This window comes from Aquarana catesbeiana, linkage group LG02 (genome assembly GCF_042186555.1).
Source record: "Aquarana catesbeiana isolate 2022-GZ linkage group LG02, ASM4218655v1, whole genome shotgun sequence".
Lineage (NCBI taxonomy): Eukaryota > Metazoa > Chordata > Amphibia > Anura > Ranidae > Aquarana > Aquarana catesbeiana.
In genome coordinates this window covers 96,724,227-96,740,864 of record NC_133325.1, presented here as the reverse complement: position 1 = coordinate 96,740,864, position 16,638 = coordinate 96,724,227, and the positions used below count along the sequence as shown (strand labels likewise).

The window sequence follows — 16,638 nt, the reverse complement described above, 5'->3', positions numbered from 1 at the left end:
TTGAGGTGTTTTAGGTAAAAGGTTTGAAAAGGGATATTGAAAAATATAAAGAGACAGTTTTTGGGGTTGTTTTTTTACTGTTTGTCTTTTGCATTGTATGTATTTTACTAACACTTTTTTTTTTTGCTTTTTACTTTTTTGGCGCAAATCACTTCACTTAAAATAAACAAAAAAACACAGACTTGGGGCTTTAGGGGGTTCCCATTCCACGTGCGAGAAAATAGCTCCAAAGTACCTTCAAAAAGAGTCCTCTTTTGACTTGAATTCAAAAACTCTGATAAAAGTTGAAGTCAATTTTTTTTTAATCAAAACCTTTTTTTATTGTTATTGCACAAAGTGACTATACAGCCATACAGTGTAAATACATATAAAATGGTGAGGTACATCATTCATACAGATGGATTAAACTTCAGCAAGTCACATCATATGAAGTACAATTTATGCTAGACAAACAATGAACATAACTATAACTTTGTTCAGTATCCAGTCGTAACAGCCTATCCATCACTAACTGCAGTGGGGCGAGACTAGGGTTATCCAACCAAGACTGCCAGATGAGGTCAAATTTTGACGTAGCATTCCTATTCCGGTATGCCAGTTTTTTCCTGAGGAGAAGGGAGTTAACATAATTTGGGTCAATTTGAGTTTGAACCAAACCTGAATATCAACACAGTGATGATTAGTGCCTCAGGCCTGTTCTGTTTTTAGCATGTTTGGGCTACTGCACTTTTCTATTGCCAGGCGGGAGCTTTTAGCTTGTATTAGGAACCATCTTTATACAGGGTGTTTACATGACCTAGTTTCCTGTCAACTGGATGCTGATCCAAGAACATTCTGATTTAGTACACAGACAGTTTTGGTTGCCTTAGGTACAGTATGTGGTGCATGTCAATTATGACATCAGTACTTTTAGCACTGGGAACAAAACACAAGATTATGTAAATTCCTTAATCATCATGTAGTCTGCTAATGGGTGTGATCAATGGTGGGGATTCATCAAAAAGTTTTAATAAACTATTTAATGAACATCCTTCAACATACCGTACTTTCTCTGTGTGTCAGGGTTCATTAGATATAGTGATTATGTGTCTCTGTGTAATAAATATGAGTAGACATAGTTTCATAGGTTTGTATGTCAAAGTCAATTTCGAAGCCCAAACCAAGCTGAAGGAATAACGAAGAACGAAGATGATATTACTAAGTGTAAACTGAGGAATTGTCAGGAAGTAGGGAGGTCAGGATGTTTAGGCCAACTATGGAGGAACCTTGGGATAACAATATCATTGGCAAACGGTCAGTGACTAAGCCACTGAGTCTGCGTAATAGTCTAGAAGCTGTAGTTTTCAAATGCCCTGCATTAACAAAGCTCAGGTTCACTCTATTAAGAGTGATGTAAGCAATGCGATTGGATACAAATGCCACAAATTTTCCCAATTCTCAGTTCTCAATGTTTCCAAAAATACTCCAGTTAATGTAATCAGATATTATAAATCACTCAATTGTTATCAGAGCAGAATTCCTTTTTAAAAACAATGTCATAGGCTGCATTCTAGTATAGTAGTATTTGTATGATTTATTTTATTGATTTTATCTTAGATTTACTTTTGCTTGTCATTTTTAAAACTAGCCATATAACTGTAACAAAGCAACTCAAACATTGTGGTGACCTTTTTTGCATATGTTATGGAGGAATGGCCGAATAGTTATGGTCAGGAAGTTGAAATAACAACAAAACCACGGGTAGCCTTCCAAGAATACTAGCATCTTCAGCAAACACTCATACAGAATGTTTAGTGAAATTTCCCCTCTTTATGTGTTAGACTAGCCATAGATGATCAGAGGCCTCCATAAGAACGGTAGGCATAAAGATATTTGTTCTTCCAATCTAGCCATGGAACCCACCATTGTTTCTGCCAGAATGACAGAAGGGACTCAACGCCATCAGAAAAAACAAGGAACAGCCCCATCAAACTGAAGTTTTCTACCAAGTTGAGAGATCTCTGTGGCTCTTAATGAGCTGTTCTAGTGGGCACAGTCATTGCCACACCTAGCGTATCCCTAAATTGTCCAATCTTTGCGCAAGTGTCTTATATCAATAAAAGTCAATTCGATTACCATTGAATTCACCGTTTTGAACAATGGCAAAAAAAAAGGCACAAGACAAACATAACATAGGTGGAATTAAATATATGTGGTCAATAATATAGTTAACTAGGCATTATGCCTTACCAGAGAAATATATGCAAAAAACTGTACATATTAGTTACAAAATCTATTTGAAAAAGCGAAAAACATCTTGAAATTTGTACCATAATCACTTTATGTGGGCCCACTTTGTGGAAGACCCAGGTGGCCTTCCCCTATATGAAAACAATCCCAAGCATGCATTTGTTAATGCTAGTGTAAAATTTGAGTGTTTTAAAAGTTTATCATTGATTGGTAAAGTGCTGTATACTTTGTAGACTGAATTTATTTTTTAAGTGGTTTCAGTTAGTTAAAGTTTGTCTGTATTTTGTTTCAGCTCCTGAAATCATTGACAACATGTCAAGTGTGAGATTTGATCCCAAGGCAGAGGGCAATGGTGTCAACGGGTGAGTGATAATCTAGGGTAATTTTTAAACCATAAATCCAAAAAGAGGGGGGAGAGAGGTGCGAGAAGGATTTTCCTGGTACCATCAAAAGCATTACAATCACATAAGATGAAAAAGTCTTTATTACATGTATGAAAAAAGTACAAAATATACACAATAAAATCAAGGATTTTTTTCAAAAATTAGCCTATTACAATGGCTTAAAGCGGTTATATACCTCGCTTTGTGATTTTTAGCTAAAGTAAAATAAATATCTCCTAAACTTTCACAGTTTAGGAGATATTCACCCTGCATGCAACCCCTGACGTCAGCGGCTCATGCGCTCTGGAGGTCTGGCGTATCGTGCTGGAACTTCAGAGCCTCTTGCCGGAACCGTAGGCTCCCGCGCACATGCGCGGGAGTGATGTCATCGCGGCTCCGCCCACTCACAGTGCCGGAGCTCACGAACATGTCAGCCTCCTCAGCGGTGACCGGGCGACACTGCGGGGGGCTTCATTCTAAGGTAAGTATTTCATAATGAGCTAGTATGCCATGCATACTAGCTCATTATGCCTTTGTCTTACAGGTTTTTTTGGGGGGCATACAACCACTTTAACTGTAACCAGGGTTTTTTTCTCGAACAATAGGTGCTGGAACTTAACCAAGGCCCCACAAAACCCCTCCCCCTACACACACCCTCCAAATCACATCAAATAGTGGGTGTGTTCAGTCAAATTTCACAAAAACAGTAGGAGGGTCTTACAGGGGCATTAAATACCAGAATTGCATTACATACAGAGTGCAGAGCTGTCACTTGTAAACACAGAAACCAGACTTCTGTGTTTACAAGTGATTGTGGTGAGCAGGCACCAAAGGGTCTGAGCCAAAGTTGGTGGAACCGAGTTCCACCAAGTTCCCCCTGAAAAAAAGCCCTGACTGTAACTATAATATATACAGTTAGCCAATTTTTAGGTAGGAGTGAGCTACACATTAACACATATGGCAAATCCATCCATGCTACAGACAGAATTGCCTTTTTTTTTTTTTGAGTACTTGCTAATATGCACTATTTAAACATAGCGGCACACAAATTAGAGCACATATTTAGCATTAAAAAAACATCCTCTATCCAGTATAAGTATACTAATATGAAAAGGCTCTTATCTTTATATTTTTGTATTATGACTCTTATAAAACAGTGAATGATCTTTTACAAAATATGTTTTTTATAGCATTCTGTAACATCAATATAACATCAAGCAAAGCCAAATATACTGGTACCAGACTTATAGATTCTAACTTATGCAATTGTGTAACCATGCATTGCATGGGGTTTGCAACGACTATAAGCATACCTTCCAACGAGGGACACCTATTAGCAAAAGTATATAGGCATAGGACACACCCTCTCCTACACCCCCTTAAAGGAGAATTATTCAAAAAAAATATTAGTTAAACCCACAAGTGCTTTTTAACCACTACTATTCCTTTATACTGACTTTTGAAAATTACAAATGCAGCCATTTAGAAATTGGATGAAAGGTTTAGCACTGGGAAACACTTTTTGAAATATAAAAAGGGCATTTGATATACAACTATATAGATCAGACCAAAATGAGGGACAAATGTGGAGGAAAGAGGGACAGTGGGACTTTGGGGTTGATTTACTAAAGGCAAATCCACTTTGCACTACAAGTGCACCTGGAAGTACAGTCGCTTTAGATCTGAAAGGAAGATCTGAAATCAGGGGAAGCTCTGCTGATTTTATCATCCAATCATGTACAAGCAAAAATGCTGTTTTTTTATTTTCCTTGCATGCCCCCTCAGATCTACAGCGACTTTACTTCCAAGTGCACTTGTAGTGCAAAGTGGATTTGCCTTTCGTAAATAACCCCCTTTGCTCCAAGTCAGGGACAGTCCCTCAAAATCCGGGACAGTTGGAAGCTATGGCTATAAGGCCCGCTGCATACAGAATCAGAGAATCCTCCCATGTATAGAAATACTTATGAATACTGCAGTGTGAATACTCAAAGACTGCATTGTTGGTCAGAAAGATGACATCATCATATTACAGATGCAGTGATGTCATCTCAGAAGGTAGAGCCATGAATAGTTAATTTTTCTAGGTTTACACCAATGCACATCTTTTCCCAGGCCTTAAAACCTGATTTGAACCTTTCAAGCTGTTTTGTCTCCAAATAGTCAATGTTAACCTCCCTGGCGGTATGATTATTTCGGATTTTAGGTGCTGAAAGCGGTACCATTATTTTGCATGGAAATTTGGCGTTTTATATTGTAGGTCTGTAAATCTTAACAATAACACACTTAAATCTGTCCAAACCAGAGTCTAGTAGATATCCCGGGTATGATAAAGTTTGAAACACAAAAACATAAATTATAATATACTAACTAAAAATAAATAATTAAAAAAATTTTTAAAAAATAGTAATAAAATAAATTTCCCCACAATTCACTATCGCTCAATTCTGCAAGTGTTCTAATTTACTATCGCTGTTTTCTAGCTGGTCTAAAGCCACTTTTGACGTAAAGGGACACTTTTTGGTTGCTATGGACAATCTCCAGTTTCCAGGCAGAAAGAACAGTGTATATCATGTAAAACTGCATGCAGGGCATGGGCCAGAGCACTGGGGACAAAAGGGATGTGAAATCATTTCATACAGTACTGTAATCTGTAAGATTACAGTACTGTATGTGTTATGATTTTGACAGTTTTTTGAATTTCCCGCCAGGCTCCGCCCCCGTGCGTCGCGCAGCTCGCAGGGAACGGAGCCTGGCACGGAGAGGCTTCAGAGGAGGACGGAGCCCTCGGACACTGCGGGGGACATCGCAGGATCCCGGGGACAAGGTAAGTAACGCCGCCCCAGGATCCTGCAATGCGATCCCGAGTGTGGCTCGGGGTTACCGCTAATGGTACTGAATTTTAACCCCGAGCCACACTCGGGAAAACCGCCAGGGAGGCTACGAATGCCTGAAACTTTCAAATACCGGTATTTGCTTTTTTGTAAATTTGACCCTTATCCTCTACTTTATTTTTGCATTGACATCAGTTTAAGTCATGTAAAGACTCGGAATTTGAGTATTCTTCCAGTATGCATCTATAATGATAAAATGAATAGGTCTGATGTATATAATGATAGGTTTGGTTATGATGATTGAATCATAGGTATATATTTTGCAGTTCTTGCACCAAGAACAAACTGTGCTACTACATATTTAGAATACATCTTTAAATATGAGTTGCATTTCTTCTATAGAATACAGGTTTGATATGTACTAAAATCAATCACAACTTCCATTATTTGCTTTTACCTAAAGATAAGCCTATACTAAGGCTTACCTATAGGTAATGTAAATATCTCCTAACCTTGCACCGTTTAGGAGATATTGAGTGTACATGCAACCAGTTACTTCAGTGGCGCATGCGCTCTGAAGGAACGGCCACCCGTGCCTTTTCTTCAGAGCCCCGTGCCGTAAATGGTCGTTCCCGCACACATGCACGGGAGTGATGTCATTGCAGCTCTGGCCAGTCACAGAACCAGAATCCACAAGACAGGTGAAGATGAGACCGCCTGCAGCGCTGACATCTCGGGGCTGGAAGAGCTTTGTTTTAAGGTAAGTTTAACATAATGTGCTAGTATGCAATGCACATTATGCCTTTACCTTGCAAGTACAAAAAAAAATAAAAAATTGTCCAGCGGTTTACAACCACTTTAAGTACAGTTAACTTCTATGGAAGCGCCATCTTTCCACCAAGTAATTATAGTTATGGTCTAGGTACTGCGATGCCTACCAAGGTTTTCTATCTTTCTTTTGTAAAGAAACAGAAAGGAATAGAACAGAGGGGATTCCCCAGGGTGATAGGGGAAGTAATTTATTGGACAGAGGGGAAGGGTGTGATGTTAGTGCAGTTTGCAGTTCAGGGACATTCAGCATAGTGATGGGGTCGCGGGGAAGGAGGAGGGAGGAGGAGAGAAAAAAACAAAGTAGGGAGGGGGGGTTGGGTGGGGGTTGTGAAAGGGTCCTGGTCTAGTGCCCTCTACCTGTAAGTGGTGAAACAGCATAAAGTGCCATCCCACTGCCCCCCCCCCCCCCCCTCCGCCTCATCTCCAACACAAAAAGATATGAGTATTGCTGACTATTCACAAGAAAAGCAGTTCTTCCTAACGATTAATTGTGGTACAGTAGAGTATTTCAAATAATTCCAGTAAAACCATTTCTTATTCAGTTCAGAGGTCCTGTCTCTAAGGGCCGCTGTGAGGTCCTCCATTTCCTGTATTTAATTAACCCTGGCATACCAGTGACCCGCAGTTGGAAGTGAGCTACTCTTCCATGCACTGGGAATGCAGGCCTTGGCCGCAATCAGCAGCTGCAAGAGCAAAGATTTCTTGTAGCGTTTGCTCAACAGAGGAGTAAGATGAAAACCGGATATCCACTATGGATGAAACCCGTGATGTGGTGTATAATCTCCAAGACCCTTTGCCAGAATGTAAGTAGAACCGGGCATTCCCAGAAGTCATGCAAGAAAATACCTATACTCTTACCACAGGTCGAAGATTGGCAAGGAAAGAGCTTGACCGGTTTATCTGGTGTTCTGTACCATCTTCTAATGATCTTATAAGAAATGTCTTGATATTTGTTACAAAATGATGCCTTGTGGACAAAAAACAAGATGTAATCTTTTTGTTTCTCTGAAAACATAGTCCTTAAGTTTGTCTCCCATTGCTGAAGAAATCTCAGGTCTCCTCGAGAATGAAGGTTCAGCAGCTCATTGCGGGAGAGGGATAACGCCCGCCGTATGGGGCCTCCAGCCATACATGTCCTTTCAAAATGCATTAAAGCGTTTGTTACCCCCAACACTTCAGATTCCAGATATGTGCCTGCTGTACCATGTACTTGTATGAGAAAGTATCCCGTTCTCTTTGTTTTGCTTCATTTATGTAGAATCCCTGGTGTTACTGCCAGTCCCTCTGCTTTCCTATTAAAAACTGACCACACTAAGCAGGAGAGCACATCGTGGTCAGTTCTTAAGCTATGCTAGGAACTCACAAGAAAAAGACAATTCCATAGCTCAACTCACCAACAGGGTGCCTTGACGAGGCCTTGCAGCTTTCACATGCGTTTGCAAATGTGTGCTAACTAAACCCCTGCTTTTAACATACGGTTAGACAGGTAAATTTGGTTGGTCAGCAGACTGGTTGGTGAGTTGAGCTATGGAATTGTCTTTTTCTTGTATGTATATGCCCTCCATGTGCTCCTTACTGTGAAGGCCAGTTATGGGTGTGGGCGGTGGCCATTATTTTGTTACTGTTAGTATATGCTAGGAACTCAGCCTGCTCTGGTCCAATGATCAGACTTGTCCTGACACCACCCGCAGCACATTCACTGGAAGCTCAGTGTGCTGCTGCTTCTCCTCCTCCTTATGCAGCTGAGAACAGAGGGAATGTGATCGCAGAAAATATTATTTATAATGTTTTTTGATAGCTATACAAAAATGTCTCGCCTCATTTCTATTTTAAACTGGATGAGTTGTTTTACAGGGTGATCGTTTACAATTACTTTAAGTCCCGGAGGAAATGTTGTTCTGGGAGGGAGCGCAATAAATGAGAGCTGTCATTGTTGCCAGCTGTATTTTACTTCTCGAGTAGAATGAAAAGAAATCTGATAATGCATCCTTTAGGAAGCTGCAGTGATATCAAATAAGCAAAAAGGGAATAAAGTAATTTGTAGAGAAAACAAGCATGTGGAGATAACTGGAGATACTGAAAGGTGTGAGTGAAACAAGAAGGTCACTCTCAGGTTCTTGCCTCAGATCTTCCACTTAAAAAGTCTTCACGTTTATTAATATCTTAATCAAAATGTCCCTCTTACAACTGATTGTATCTTAATTAAAAAGAAATTAATTCTTAAAATAGTGTCCATTTAAACAGCAGAAAATCTGGGAGAGTTGAAGTACATCTGCTGTAACCTACAACAGTTCAGAATCCCATCAGAGATTGAAGGTTGCTCCGGATAATGAATGGTCATCATCACAAATTGTGTGCACATTGTTATTGCTCCATTAGTAATTCTTTTGTTGGAGAGATGTATACGAGACAGAGGCCTATGTGCGTATATGTACCATTCTCCTTTGTTTAGTGCCTCAAGGCACATGATATCACATTTTGATGTCTACTAGTTCCTTTACTAAATAAGAAGACTTTTAGACAAAGTAGACATTTCTTAATTTCTACCCAAAAGTAGACATTTCTAGTCTTATGATTCTCACGTTGACGTATCATGGCGTTTCAGTTCTGTTTTTAGACTTTATAGAAGAACATTAAAAGACTGGTGCAAGTATCTTTCATGATCGTTATCAAATTGTCAACCTTGATCTCCTTTTATAATCTGTACACAAATTTTGGTCCGCTGATAGATTAGGGGAGGATACTTTATGGTTTATACTCTGACCAGATGTGTGCTTGTTGAGTCAAGATAATGAATATACATTTTTATCTGTTGCATTGTTATACTTACTTGTAATTTGAAGTTTCAGCATTTGTGCATAATCATGTTGATACAAAACATGTGTCATCTTTCCAATTATATTTTAATTTCTGAATTATAATTTATGTATGACAACATTGTTAACCTTTATTCTATGTCTTTTCATCCTGAAAAAAATACTTTAAATGTGACTAACACATTGAAGAAATGTTTCTCTTAAAGTGGACCTTTCCCCCCCTTTCCCTAAAATTTCCCTAAAATTCACTAACACTGCTTTGTAACAAAAAAAAATATTATTTTTTTGTTTTTTTGCATTACATTTTTTATTTTCCACTTCCTGGTTTCCCTGAAAGCAGTGGTGATGTAGCCCCCTATATACAGTAATATCACCATTGCCCTCGGGGAAATCTCATACCTTAACTATGAGATCTCACAGTATTGTAATACTGTGCATGAGCAAAATGAAGCTCATGAGGTCGTGATCCTCATATTTCATGCGTACAAAATTAATTTAATTTGCCCCAGATTTTGGGGGAAGTGTTTTTATTTAATGCAGATGCATGCAATGTTATATAGTACATGCATGAGATAAGGCACATGACATCATGCGTTTCATCAAACGCATACATAGTATGCAGTAAACTTTTCAAAATGGTGGCACAGGAAGCGGGGCCCAGGCAGCACAGAGGCAGGATGAAAGGTGGAAAAATTAAGAAAAAAAATTTTAAAAAATCACATGGACATATATAAGTACACGTGTTTATTTTCCTGCCTCCAATATACCTTGTATCATTCTTGACTGGAGCATTATTTCCACCCACATAGACCAATTTTGTTAACCAATGTTTACCACATGACTATAACTGGGACACATATATATACTATATGTGCGAGGTTCCGGACTATCGTTTCTGAGCGGTGATAGCTGTGTTTTTGGTTTTCTCTGGATTCTGAAGTTTTGGATCAAAACCTTCAATCTCAGGTGCCTGCAGCTTGTCTGAGTATACTGGTATTCAGGGTTGTTATACACGGGTAGGCCCTAATGCAGTGGCCAGTCAGATGACAGTAAAGAGGCTCATACTGGAACTTGTGCAGAATTTTAGCACCCGGATGAAGCACAGGAACCCACAGATGCAGGAATCAGGGCTGTAGTCAAGACAAGCCAGAGTCAGCAACAACGGGGCAGCAATTTGGTAACAATTTGGAAGGCAGGGGCAGGGTTAGAAGCCAGGTCGGGGTCAATATTAGATGGGCTGGAGAAGTACAAAAACAGCTAGCAGAGGATAAAGTCAGCAACAAAAGATCAGGATAAGGCAGAGTCAGTAGGTGATTCGAGTGAAACAGGATGCAGGTCTGATCACGAGCCACAGAAGCTGACGTCCCCTAAGCAAATCTCCTTAATTCGGCTGTGCTTTATAATTAGGCCTCAAGGCTCCAAAAGCTAGTCCTGGACTTATGCCCTAATTCACTAATGTGCATGCACATTAGCAAACATTTGCAAATGCACAATCTTGATATGCACTGGTTCATGAGTTGCACTATACCCACACGTGCAGATTTTTGGGCACAGCCATGTACTCGATAATTATGTCAAGTATTCTTATCCCGAGGACTCTGTTCTTGGTAGGCATTGTACTTTATTCAAGTATCTGGATAATACTTTGTTGTAATTCTTAATGTATTTTTACTTATAATTTTTCTGCATTTCATAGCTGCTTAAATAATTCCAGACATGGCATAGTTTTACCTAGTTACATTGTTCCAGCTTGGATCAATACAACTATATATACCATATCTGGCTGATACCCCTGGATGTTGGAAATCACTGAAGTAGACACCACTACTCCAGTAGTCTCCAATTACCTCAGGGTCCCATGATGGGAGGCTGGCCTGATGAATTGTAATCACAGGAGGTTGGCCGCTCAACATGGGCACCATTCTGAGAAGGCTTTGCATTCTCTGAATGAATGCAAAGCTTTCTCTGATTGGACAAGGTGGAGAAGTAGGGGAGTGATGCCATAAACTCAGAAGCAAGTAGAGATCACTGAAGTAGTGATGTCTACTTTAGCCATTTCCAGATTCCAGGGGCATCGGCCAGGTATGGTATATACTCTACATACAATATTAATTTTGTTAAAGATTTTAAACAATCAACATCAGTTTTAACACAAATATACAGGAATTTTATGAACACAGGAAAAAAAAAAAAAAAAACATTATAAGCAAGATATCTTCAAAGTGATCAATACTGCACTTTCGGGTATGGGATGTGAGTGTGTGCTGCCACCGCCGGCTTGCTCCCGCTGTGATTTCACACAGTGGGAGCTGATCAGGGTGTCCCGCGGACCCGATGTCCATTAGCACGGGTTGATCATTATGTACACAGGCAGAACTATGCAGGCAGGCCAGCTATGTAACCAAGGCAGATCGCCGTTCTGTCAGTAAGGAAGGCCTGGATTCTGTGTTCCTGCAAAGCAGAGACACAGTTGTTTGCCTTTCTCTAGCCAAAGCAACTCATACACTACAGTAAAACACCAGCTAGGCACACATTTAACACTTTAATTGCCCCTGATGTTACCCCCTTCCCAGCCAGTGTCACTAGTACAGTAACAATGCATATTTTTAGCACTGATCACTGTATTAGTGTCACTGGTCCCCAAAAAAGTGTCACTTAGTGTCCAATTTGTCAGTCGCAATATCGCAGTCCCGCTATAAGTCGCTGATCGCCGCCATTACTAGTAAAAAAAATAAGTAAATAAAAATTCCATAAAAATATCCCATAGTTTCTAGATGCTATAACTTTTGCGCAAACCAATCAATATACTCTCTGTGCATTCTTAAAGTGCTATATTAGTGTGAGTATTTATATTACAAGCTTTTTTTAATAGACTATTAATGACCCAAGTCTCCCAAGTTATTGTGATGCATACAAAAAAAAAAACAGATCTGGCAAAAAGTCACCCAGCGGGTATTATCCTTAGACTGGGAAAACCCATCCTCCAGGGAGCAGGAGAGCAATAGTGAGTAAGATTACATGGCTGATGTTTTTCATTTTTTAAAACTATTGTAATATACATTATCCTAAATTAACATATCAAATTAGATCATTTCCTCCACATTACGTAGCTTACTTGAACCACTTATGGACCGGAAGGATTTACCCCCTTAACCACCCTGGCGGTATGATTATGTCAGATTTTTGCGTCTCAAAGCGGTACAATTGTTTTGCATAGAAATTTGGCGTTTTATATTGTAGGCCTGTAATTCTTAGCAATAACACACTTATATCTGTCCAAACAAGAGTCTAGTAGACATCCCGGGTATGATAAAGTTTGAAACACAAAATCATAAATTATAATATAATAAATAACTAATAATTATAAAAAATAATAATATAATAATAATAAAATGAATTTCCCCACGATTCACTATCGCTCAATTCTGCAAGTGTTCTAATTTTCTATCGCTGTTTTCTAGCTGGTCTAAAACCACCTTTGATGTAAAGGGACACTTTTTGGTTGCTATAGACAATCTCAAGTTTCCAGGCAGAAAGAATAGTATATATCATATAAAACTGCATGCATGGCATTAGACAAACCACTAGGGACAAAAGGGATGTGAAATGATTTCATACAGTAATGTAATCTGTAAGATTACAGTGTACTGTATGTGTTATGAATTTTCAATTTTTTTAATTTGCCGCCGGTCTCCGCCCCTGTGCGTCGCGACGCTCGCAGGGAACGGAGCCTGGTACACAGGACATCGGGCAGAGGACAGAGCCCGCAGAAACAGCGGGAGGGAACATCGCAGGATCCTGGGGACAAGGTAAGTACACTGCACCAGGATCCTGCAATGCAATCCAGAGTGTGCTCACCCACTAATGGTGCTGAAATTTAACCCAGACCCACACTCGGGAAAACCGCCAGGGAGGTTAATGACCAGGCCATTTTTTGCAATACGGCACTGCGTCGCTTTAACTGACAATTGCGTGGTCATGCCACGTTGTACACAAAAAATGTATGTCTTTTTTTTCCACAAATGGAGCTTTCTTTTGGTGGTATTTGATCACCTCTGCAGTTTTTATTTTTTGCGATATAAACAAAAAAAGAGTGACAATTTTGAAAAAAAACAATATTTTTTACTTTTTGCTATAATAAATATCCAAAAAAACAAAAAATTTCTTCATCAGTTTTACACCAATATGTATTCTTCTACACATTTTTGGTACAAAAATACCAAAATTTAGGTATTAGGCCAATATTTATTCTTCTACATACATATACGCAATAAGCGTATATTGATTGGTTTTCGCAAAAATTATAGCGTCTACAAAATAGGGGATATATTTATGGCATTTTTATTATTATTTTTTTTTTTACTAGTAATGTCAGTGATCAGCAATTTTTACCGGGACTGCGACATTGTGGTGGACACTTTTAACACTTTTTTGGGACCATGGACATTTATACAGCGATCAGAGCTAAAAATAGCCAATGATTACTGTATAAATGTCACTGGAAGGGAAGGGGTTAACACTAGGGGGTGATCAAGGGGTTAAGTGATCCCTAGGGAGGTGTTTTCTAACTGTGGAGTAGCGAGAGATCGCTGTTCCTGATCACTAGGAACAGCAGATCTCTCTTTACTTCCCTGACAGAACGGGGGGCTGTCTGTTTACATTGACAGATCCCCGTTCTGGCTTCCTGAGGGGCGATCGCTGGTCGCCGGTGGACATTGCAGCCGGCAGCCACACGCATCGGCTCCGGCGTCGCGCCCCCTAGAGGTCTTACAGCGGCTGATGTACACCTATGGTGATTCGCGCAGCCGTGCCAACCTGCCGCAGTATAATGATGGCGGCTGATCGGAAAGCGGTTAATCATGGCCATAGGTTGGTTTCATAATTAACACACGTGTGAACGAGCCCTAAGAGAGCAATAAAAGCCGAGGATCTAACATTTCCACATTCTCTCCAAACCTAAAGCAGAGTTTGTGGGGAATAGGACTTTAACCTGATAAATAAAGCATTTCCAAAACAAAATGCTTAGCTGGCACAGCAGTTAACCAGTCTGAATCTTTATATAGGGAAGTCCTTAAGTTTAGTATGTAAACAGATAAGACGCTGATCCCTTACCAATACTGATGAAATGTTCAATATTGACTATAAATATTGGTTTGTGTTCACATTTTTTTCCACTTACTTTGCATTTTATTTGAAGGTGTTTTGCTTATCATTGTCAAATGTTTCAAATAATATATGTCAGCATATCAGGCCTTAAGTGGTTCTAAGATGATGTTTTTTTACCTTCATGTATTCTCAGCCCTTTTTGAATATCACGTTTGCTATTCACCGATCAGCTGGTACCTTTCCAGTCAGCAAGCTGTCCTTTTAAAATTAGGAATAATGATCTGCTTAATACATGGATAAGTTCTTTGAGAACTCTCAGGGGTAGACCAACAAACCCTGGTGATTTATTCATATGAAGTTTTTCTAGTCTTTTTGTGAATACTGGTACTTGACAGCCACAGGCGTACATTCAATATATTGTTATTAATATTACTGCCTTGTTTATTATACCAATCTTTTTTATTCGCATAAACTAAGAAGAAGGTATTTAACCGCTTGCTGACCGCCGCATGTACATATACGTCGGCAGAACGGCACTGCTGCACAAATAGGCGTACCTGTACGTCCCTTTGAATTTGCCGCCGTGACCCTGCCGCGAGCTCCGTGAATGTGATCGTGGGTCCCGCGGACTCGATGTCCGCGATCGTCTCACGGAGCTGAAGAATGGGGAAATGCTAATGTAAAATGTAAACAAGCATTTCCCCGTTCTGCCTGGTGACAGGACACTGATCACCGCTCCCTGTAACCGGGAGAGGTGATCAGTGTCATGTCACACATAGCCCCTCACCCCACAGTTAGAACACATCCCTTGGACCCATTTAACCCCTGCAGAGCCCCCTCCTGAGTAACCCCTTCACTGCCAGTCACATTTACACAGTAATCAATGCATTTTTAATATCACTGATCGCTGTATAAATGTGAATGGTCCCAAAATAGCGCCAAAAATGTCCGATCTGTCCGCCATAACGTTGCAGTCACGATAAAAATCGCTGATCGTCGCCATTACTAGTAAAAAAAAAAAAAAAATATTAATAAAAATGCCATAAAACTATCCCCTATTTTGTAGACGCTATAACTTTTGTGCAAACCAATCAATAAACGCTTATTGCGATTTTTTTTTACCAAAAACATGTAGAAGATTACGTATCAGCCTAAACTGAGGGAAAAAAATGTTTTTTATATATTTTTTGGGGATTTTTTTTATAGCAAAAAGTAAAAAATATAAATTGTCTTTTTTTGTTTGTAGCACAAAAAATAAAAACCGCAGAGGTGATCAAATACCACCAAAAGAAAGCTCTATTTGTGGGGAAAAAATTATGTCAGTTTTGTTTGGAAAACAATGTCGCACGACCGCGCAATTGTCAGTTATAACGACGTAGTGCCGAATCGCAAAAAGTGCTTTGGTCTTTGGCCAGCCAAATGGTCCAGGGCCTGAGTGGTTAACACAGTTGCCTTCTCCTTGTCACTTGTGACCAATTTGCACCGATCACTTTTTATGGTGCCAATTTATTCTGATCGCACCTTGTTATTATAATTTGGGATTTTTCTTACGCTCCTTAGCAATGTGTCACTCGGGGGGTTGATTTACTAAATGTAAATAGACTGTGCACTTTGCAAGTGCAGTTGCACTCATTTTCTCCAGAGCTTAGTGAATGTGGTGAAGCTCTGCCGATTTCCATCAGCCAATCATGTGCAGGAAAAATGCTGTTTTTCTATTGTCCTTGCACCTGATTGGGTATTCTTTAGGAAGTGAAGCTTCACCACATTCCCTAAGCTCTGTAGAAAATGAGTTCAACTGCACTTGCAAAGTGCACTGTCTATTTGCCTTTAGTAAATCAACTCATAGCCTATTTAAGCTTCTCTGAATGCTCACTTGAATTTCTGTTTCAACGTTTTTATTGAAGGTTAAAGTGATTTTAAAGGCTCAAGCATACATAAAGGTAAAAAAGCTTCTCTGTGCAGTAGCCCCCCCCCCCCCCCCAATACTTACGTGAGCCCCATCTCGATTGAGCGATGTTAACAAGAGACTCGGCTCTCCAGGGACTCTCCCTCCTCATTGGCTGAGACAGCATCAAGAACCAACGGAAGTAAATCAATCGATTGACTTTTGTTGAACGGACATGTTGGAAAAAAGCCGCTTGATCCATGGCTGCAGACTGACCTATGCATTCTGACAGTGAAGAAGAGCCCCCCCCCCATTGTCAGAATACAATAACACAGCGGGGAGGATTCGGCCCGCTGGCTGAACTAAAAAATGGAGTTATGTATAGCCAGCTTTAGATTATGGGAGTCAGGATTTCAGGCCCCCTAAAAGAGTAGCGTTAGCAGCTACAGCCTCAAAGAATGTTCATTTTAAACCACAAGAGAAAGGGAAGGCAAGGGAAGTAGAAAGAGGGAAGTTGGAGAGGGAAAAGCACTGGGGTTGTGGAAGGAATGGGGGGG

General features: G+C 39.9%; 1 protein-coding gene across 3 annotated transcripts in view; it reads left to right on the top strand.

Annotated features, from left to right (window-relative positions):
- The window catches only part of LOC141127083 (phosphatidylinositol 3,4,5-trisphosphate 3-phosphatase TPTE2-like), a 94,839-nt gene that overhangs the window by 20,176 nt on the left and 58,025 nt on the right, over positions 1-16,638 (top strand). For all 3 annotated transcript variants that reach the window (XM_073613259.1, XM_073613261.1, XM_073613260.1), the window contains exon 2: positions 2,522-2,591. In XM_073613259.1, coding sequence (XP_073469360.1) covers positions 2,542-2,591 — 50 coding nt within the window. In that variant the 5' untranslated portion in view covers positions 2,522-2,541. The remainder of the gene's footprint in view (positions 1-2,521; positions 2,592-16,638) is intronic.